We start from the raw sequence: 7960 nt of genomic DNA on the forward strand, positions 1-7960 counted from the left end.
ATTACCGTTATCGTTACTTAAAAAGTAACAATTCGTTACTTTTTTGTTTCTTTTTTAATGACAAAATAAGATTAGTCTAAAAAATTTTGTAATATTTTTTGTTTAAATATTAATAAAAGCAATAAACAGTGGCATTAGACTGATGTGTGAAAATATAACTAAGAAACGAAATGATTTTTCGGTTTAAGCTAAAGCTTTGTCATAGATAATAATATTTCTGAGTGAACATATGTATATACACTTTTATATATATATATATATATATATATACATGACTAGTTCTACAATCCACGCGCCGATTAAATTTTCAGTCTTAAAACACAATCCGATTAACAAGAGATTTTAGCAAAAAAAGTAACTTGTAAAAAATCATAAAAGCATTACACGTAAAGCGTTATTTTTATTCCCTGATTTTTCGTCTTATCGTACAATATATTGTATATAAGACCTGTAATTGATTTCGCAGGCTTGCGTAAATACCTCCGAATAGCGGTGATCTTAGATTCAGAAGAGATCGAATCATCGTCACTGCTACGTCTCGGCCTCTTACGACATTGCGCGCTGCTTGGATCTGGACCTGGTGGTCCTGATGAGTGGTGGTCCCGAGAAAGCTCGTTGATCAAATTGACAATTCAGGAGGGTACTCTGCAATTGGACGAACTCGAGGAGTTATCAAACTGCGCGAAAGTTATAATCGGAGCTCATCTTCAAGCGCCTCGTTATCAAAGGGCCCCGGCACGATTCCTCGCTCTAGTGCACACCTGGAGATATCTTCGCGACACGTGGAGCAAGGAGGTCGAAGAGAAGTTGCGATCTCTTGAAGCCGGTATCAGCAAGCTAAGAGAAGCCGGCGATCAGGTGGCTAAGCTGGAGGACGAAGTGTCCAGACAACGCCAGGAACTAGAGGTTTGCAATAACATTACTATTTAATTGTAAATTTTTTAATTCTATTTTACAGAGCACTGCAATTACATAAATATTCTGTTCAAAGGTGGAAAAGGGGAGGGCCAATGCAGCTCTTGAACAAATCACTGCCACAATGAGAGGTGCGACCACTCAAAGGGGAGAAATGACAAGTCTGAAGGCTAATACAGAACGCGAGAGTGCCGAACTCGCACGGCGTAAGGTAATATCATTTTTCCCTGTTATCTATCGTTATCAACGAAGAACTGAAGACTCACAGAGATCGCGCAACGTGTCTGCGTCAATGCAATGCGTATACAAAAGTAGTAAAACATGCTTATATTGATCTTATCGTTTGCGTAGGCGGACATAGAAAGTGAATTAGGAAAGGTTGAGCCTCTAGTAGCGCAAGCTGCTCAGGCAGTGGCTGGTATAAGTGCCGATGCATTGGCTGAAGTTCGTTCGTTGAGAGCACCGCCAGCGCCGGTGAGGGATGTGCTCGAAGGTGTTCTTCGGCTGATGGGTATAAAGGATACATCTTGGAACAGCATGAAGACATTCCTCGCCAAGCGAGGTGTCAAGGATGAAATCAGGTAAGCAATTAATTGGCTCAATCTAAGTTAAATTATATTAATTTATTAATTTACTTTTTATTTTATTTAACTATTTGTTTAATTTTATGACAAATTAAATTCTTCCTTTTTTACCTTCCTTCGCAATTTAACGCGTAGAAATTGGGATGCAAGACGTAGTACACCTGCGAGTTTAGAAGCTGTTTCCAAACTGATAAAGGAACGTCCGGACAGCTTTGAAGAGAAAACCGCGAAGAGAGCATCGGTGGCGGCAGCTCCATTAGCCGCTTGGGTACTCGCGAATCTTCAATACGGTCAAATATTGGAACAAGTTGCTCCTCTAGAACGAGAACAACGTCAATTAGCAGAGTATGTCTTTTAAATTGTCTTTTCGGCTTCCATATTTTCCATTTTATCTGTGTCATCAATTTTTTTTTTCATTTTTCTATCGAATTTCGAATTTGTACTATTTACCTTTTAGATCTAATTGCTTTATATTACTCGGTTTCTTAATTCTTTTGTGACTTAAGTCGATTAGCGGCGGCTGAGGCACAGTTGGGAAAATTGGAAACGGGATTAAATACAGTGGAGAGCCGTGTGGCGCAGCTTCAGAAAGAGCTTGCCGAGCACACAAGGGGCGCAGCTGAATTGCAGTTGCGAACCGAATCCGCCGAGGCCAGTCTATCGACAGCGCGTGCTCTGTTCCGGAAACTCGATACCGAACATCGTGATTGGCAAACACAATTCCAAGAGCTGACAGCCAGAAAAGAACGACTGGACGTTGAGGCAGCTAATGCAGCAGCTCTGCTTGTATATCAGGTAATCAGTCTTTCTTTTAGGTTTGCTAATGTGAAAAAAATGCGACGTTATATTTTGAGACAATTAACTTTATTTTAAAATTTACACATTAACTAATATATATTTAACTAATATATATTGAATACAAAAAGTATGAATAATTTTATGTTTTAATATTTTAACTTTAACTTAATTTTTTAAATATCAGAATAGGTCTAAATATTTATATTTTATAATTGATCATAACAATAAATAATAATAATTGATCCTTAAACAGTTAATAACTTACTACGTTTGAATTGCACAGGATCCTGAGAGAGATGACAATTGGAAGAAATCAGCGACTAAGTTATTAGTAACCGAACGCGAGAGATTATTATGGAGGGCACAGGGTTTACCAGCAGACACGAGTAGCTTGGTCGCAGCCTCCCGCGTTCTGAAAGGACCCCTAGTACCTATTTTCCTTGATCCTTCGGGAGTAGCAGTCATCTGGATCAAACGCAATTTTGGCACGCGACTCGAAATAACTCAGCCTGAAAATTCTAAATTTTTGACGGCTTTGGAGCTCGCTGTGCGTTTCGGGAAACCTCTCTTGGTCGAGGAAGTGGTTGAATTTCCATCGATACTTTTACCCTTGCTTCGTCGGGGACCGCTTAGACTGGGCGATCGTATTCTGCCGGCTCAGGAAGGCTTTCAATTATTCCTGGCCACTAGGAAAGATCGATTAGAAGATATCCCGAAGGAAGCTGATGCTGTGTTGTGCGAGATCACGCTCGGTGCCGGTACAAAAAGCTTAGCAGAAAGATTTGTAGAGAAGGTAAGGAAAAAAATAAATAAATAAATGTGATTATTTCTGATATTTTTATTCGATTTTTCTTACGTATTTAATGATTAACGATTGTTTCATCAGCTTTTACTGAACGAAACGCCAGAGCTCGAGGCGCAAAGAAGAGAAGCCTTGGAGAGGGAAGAAAGATTATCCGGAGAACGAGACGCGGCCAGGCTGGATGTGTTGAGCCAATTAGCTACAGCTAGAGGCCAAGATCTCTTACAAGAATCCCAAGAACAAGGAGGTCTTTTGTCTTCATTGGAAGCGACGCAAGCCAAGGCGAAAGAAATAGCGATCGCGCTTGAGGAAAGTAGACAAAGTTTGAACGAAGTTTTAAGGTATCGTCAGAATATTATTTTTATATTACAAACATTAATGTGAATCCCAGTATTAACATTTAAAGATAATGCTGTTTTTGTGTTCTCTTTTTTTAGGCGCGCCAAAAATCATGAAAAGTTTGCGCAGTTTGCCGCTAATGTTTATGAGACTATCAAAGGATTGACACTTCTCAGCTCTTTATACGTTATCTCCACAGAAGCCTACACCGATATCTGCTTAAAAGCGGTGCAAGATGACATTTCTTATACGAATGAAGACGGAGAAAAGAAACAATCGCGAGGTCTAATCGAGAAACGGTATGTATAATATGATCAATTAAATTGTGAAATGACATAAAGCCATCATGCCGTCTATTGTGTCAGGTTGATAACTCTGACGTTCCATCATTGCGCGAAGGCGATCTACAGGAAGCACAGACTTCCATTAGCGCTGCATATGGCATTATCATTAAATCCAGTGCCAGATGTCGAGAGGAATCTTTTGTTCGATAGCGGCACGATCGCCAGCGCCGATAATTCTGACTTTGAATTACCCGAATGGATACCGGATGAACGTCGTGAAGCTATACAAGCCTTAGGTTCTTCTCTGCCCAATGTACGTATTCAATACGACGTCTTCAGTGAACAGTCAAAAGTTTTATTAAAGTGACTTCAGTACTTTCCATGAATAATTCGAATTCTTAATAGATTTAAAATTTTGATGTCGATATTATTGTTTTTAAAGGTAGCCGCTAGAATGAAATCTTCTTGGCTGAACAATATTTCTGATATTTACGCGGATAACGGACTCAGTGCTTTTCAAAAAGTTTTGGTCGTGAAGGCTTTGCGACCTGATTATTTGCACACCGCTCTTTCCAAATTGGCTGCAAAACAATTAGGCAAGTATTACCCAAATAACACATAAAGTTTAAACCATCTGTGATAATGTTGCAGCTTAAACCGCAGCATTTTTTGTTTATCACAATGTCATTATAATGTTTCGATAATGTTATAGCAACAAAAATGAGATAACGTTTTTAGGTTTTGAAAACGATGTTATAGTCATTTTGATTGCACAAGTATTTTGCTATAAAGAAATAGCTACAGCCACATATTATACAGCAGTGCGACACTCTATAAACGACACTAATAAAGATAAATTAATTAAAAGATAAAATAATTAAACGGAGAATGCTCTTTATATGTAATTAATATTGGATTTAAAATTAATTTTTTTTTATTTTTAAATCATGTAAAAATTTTTAAAATAGAATTAAAAAATAATTTTTTCAAATCGAAGAGTGAATCTATAACAAAACTTCCGTCTCACTAATATTAAATCAAAAGAATAATTAATCATTACAATTTATAACTTATTACAATTTATAATACATATATAAGTATATAGTACTAATGCGGACGCAAATTCATAAATACGGTGATTACAGAACTACGCACAGATCCTTAAGTAATAATTTACCGTATAAATAAACACATGGATCCGTTTGACCATTCGCTGATACATGCTAACTTTATCCTAAAACTGATAGTCACGTTACTTTTTGCTCTCGCTGTGACATATAAATTACAGCTAGATTACAGCTACTTTGGCTGTATTTTAGCTTTTACCCGCATACGCAGCAAGATTCACTTACGATGCACGTACACTTCCCACATCAAAATAGCTGTGGCTGCATTTTAGCTTTTCCATTAGCTGTCACAGTCTCTGTACAGCTATCGGCGCATCCAAAATAGCTGTGGCTGCATTTTGGCTTTTCCATTAGCTATCACAACGACTATACAGCTATCAGTGTATCCAAAATAGCTGTGGCTGCATTCTGACTTTTTTATTAGCTGTCATAGTGATTATACGCAGTTATTAATACGACTAAAATAACTTTGACTACTAAATAGCTGAAATTAAGGCTGGCAAGACTATACTTATACTTGCTACATTTTTGCTGTCACAGCGAATATATTCAGATTATATTATTTGAGCAGATAAAATGCGATAAAATTATTTTAAATTTCGTTGGTATATTCGAATATTTGAATATTCTTGCAACTCTTACTAATTTTTTAATTTATATACTCAAAGAGTATACAAATATTTTCAAATCGAGTAAAACGAATAAGTCGAATGTTATGTATAAACAGAATCTTTTATTATTTTTACTTCAGGAATAAAAACGTTAATGTATGCTTTGAACTTTAAACAATTAATAAGTTTATTTTGGGATTTCATTCAAAATATAGTATTTATCAAATTATTACTTTTTACGTGATTCCTTCAAGCTGATTTAATTTTCAAATTTACGTACGAAAGGTGTGAAAGATTTGGCACCGCCGCTATGGTCATTGAGTACGATCGTCCAGGAGAAGGCGGGATCATATCCTGTGCTATTATTTTTATCGCCGGGAGCTGATCCTAGTCCCGAACTCAAGGTACTAGCTGAGAAATATACCTCCGCTGGATTTACCGAGGTTTCTCTAGGTCAAGGACATGTCACTCAAGCCGAATTGGCATTGGAAGCCGCATGCAGGTAGAATCTCATAATTTCCAAAAGCATTTGCGATGCAATATATCGAGTATTATTACGAGTAAAGAAATTTAAAAAATGCTTCATCTTGCCACTTTTATAAATGCAAAATTTTTTACAATTGGAAATATGCGATTTCGTGAAAGAAATACACATTAATTATCATTACTTTCGTAGAAACGGTGGTTGGGTCTTGCTAAGCAACTTGCAGCTCGCTCTTAATTGGCTACCGCGACTAGAAAGTATGCTTCGATCGTCGATGTGTACCACAAACAAAAATTCCTCCACGAGGATCTGGCTGACTACGGAGGAGTGTTCCGGATTCTATCCGGGCTTAGCGGGGCTTTGTCTGAAACTGGCGTACGAACCGCCCGAAGGCGTGAAGAGGAACATGAGAAAATCGCTTCAGCAGTTGCGACAGTCGCAGCGTAATGATGATGCTGTCGCGGCCACTACATTAGTGCTCGCCTGGTTACATGCGACGCTTCAAGAACGGCGAAACTTCGTTCCTCAAGGCTGGATCAGACCGTACGAGTGGAACGAGTCGGATCTCGAAGCTGCCTACGAGTTAGTAGTGAAGAACGTGGCGAAGGAAAAACGATCTCAACAAGGTATGTGAAACGTAAAAATATATATGTAATTTTGACATCTTGTATGACATTATGTGACAGAAAATATATTGGCATGTAAAGGGGACTGGCAAATCGGCAGAGGTTTGCTCGACGTTGCGGTTTACGGCGGACGGCTTCAAGATGACTACGATGCAAGGGCATTGCGCTCGATGATACGTAACATATGGTCCAGAGACATTTTCGAGGGGCGCCGGAAGCTGGGAGATGTATTGAAAGTGACCGACATGACGATGGGCGATCCGGTAAAGTCACTGGAGAATATGGATGACGTCGATTCACCGAAAGAGTACTTCGGACTTCCTGCTAATGCTCATAGAGCATGGGAAAGAGCTGCTGCGGAAAAAGCTCTAACATATCTTAAAGGTATCTTCAAAGCTCAGATAAATTAGAACCAAATAGTACGTCTGGATTCGATTAGTGTTTTCTTCTTATATTGAACAGTTCAAGTTTTCAAATATACTTAAATTATTTTCAAGGTATCTTGATGAAGCCGTTCAATAACAGCGAAGGAAATAACAATAAATTAGAGAAGTCAAAAGTTCAACACGATCTAAAGGTAGTTATGGATCAACAATGTTCCTTGACATTCACATGCGACACAGGTGCCATGAGCGAACGGAAAGGAAATCCTTTACAGGACTTTTTCATCGACGAGATTGATCTTACGAAGAAGTTATTGCATATCGTACAAACGGACATGGATGCGTCATCTTTTGAAGATAACGAGGTCAGATTTTGATTTTGAAATTTTCACTTTTTCATAGTTATTTTTCATAGTATAATGATAATTATAATTATATATTTCTTCATAATAAATGAAGATCATTTATAATTCTAGACTCCCAAGCACTGGTTTGCGGAATGGCGAACGGGCCCGAAAAACGCCATTCAATTCGCGAAGGCGCTCTTATCCAATTATGAAGCACTGAAATCCTCGGCGATAAACATACCCAGTCGAGTCGATTTGTCCCAACTGTCCCGGCCACGGGCTCTTCTGACTGCCCTGAAGCAACACACCGCGCGAGAGCTCGGTCATCCATTGGAAACTCTTCATCTTCGTGCCAATTGGATCGAGAGTCGTACGAACAAAGAGTGGAAGGTATCGCTCCAGCTCGAAGGTTTGCTCATATCAGGTAAGCTTTTGATTGATTGTCAGACTCGACAGAGTTCTCAGTATTGATCCAGTGTTCACAGTATTAAGTTTTCATTTGTTACGAGAGAAACTGGAACTTAATCTGCGACTCACATCGACGTAATTAATTATTAACGAGAATCACATGTTTAAGAATTTTTGAAAATTTGTGGATAATATCAAAAAGTCCAGAGTATCTTTAAATGAAAAAAAAAAAAAAAAAAAAAAAAAAAAAAC

At 38.2% G+C, this 7960-nt stretch overlaps 1 protein-coding gene across 1 annotated transcript in view; it reads left to right on the forward strand.

Annotated features, from left to right (window-relative positions):
* Positions 1-7960, forward strand: part of LOC108755996 (cytoplasmic dynein 2 heavy chain 1) — a 22258-nt gene that overhangs the window by 13802 nt on the left and 496 nt on the right. Inside the window, exons 31-45 of the mRNA XM_018499516.1 lie at positions 467-906; positions 992-1126; positions 1267-1496; positions 1635-1844; positions 2006-2294; positions 2581-3090; positions 3184-3440; positions 3537-3737; positions 3804-4035; positions 4165-4318; positions 5746-5962; positions 6137-6570; positions 6652-6954; positions 7068-7318; positions 7430-7724. Coding sequence (XP_018355018.1) covers positions 467-906; positions 992-1126; positions 1267-1496; positions 1635-1844; positions 2006-2294; positions 2581-3090; positions 3184-3440; positions 3537-3737; positions 3804-4035; positions 4165-4318; positions 5746-5962; positions 6137-6570; positions 6652-6954; positions 7068-7318; positions 7430-7724 — 4158 coding nt within the window. The remainder of the gene's footprint in view (positions 1-466; positions 907-991; positions 1127-1266; positions 1497-1634; positions 1845-2005; positions 2295-2580; positions 3091-3183; positions 3441-3536; positions 3738-3803; positions 4036-4164; positions 4319-5745; positions 5963-6136; positions 6571-6651; positions 6955-7067; positions 7319-7429; positions 7725-7960) is intronic.

The sequence above is a fragment of the Trachymyrmex septentrionalis genome, unplaced genomic scaffold (assembly GCF_001594115.1).
Source record: "Trachymyrmex septentrionalis isolate Tsep2-gDNA-1 unplaced genomic scaffold, Tsep1.0 scaffold9, whole genome shotgun sequence".
Taxonomy (NCBI): domain Eukaryota; kingdom Metazoa; phylum Arthropoda; class Insecta; order Hymenoptera; family Formicidae; genus Trachymyrmex; species Trachymyrmex septentrionalis.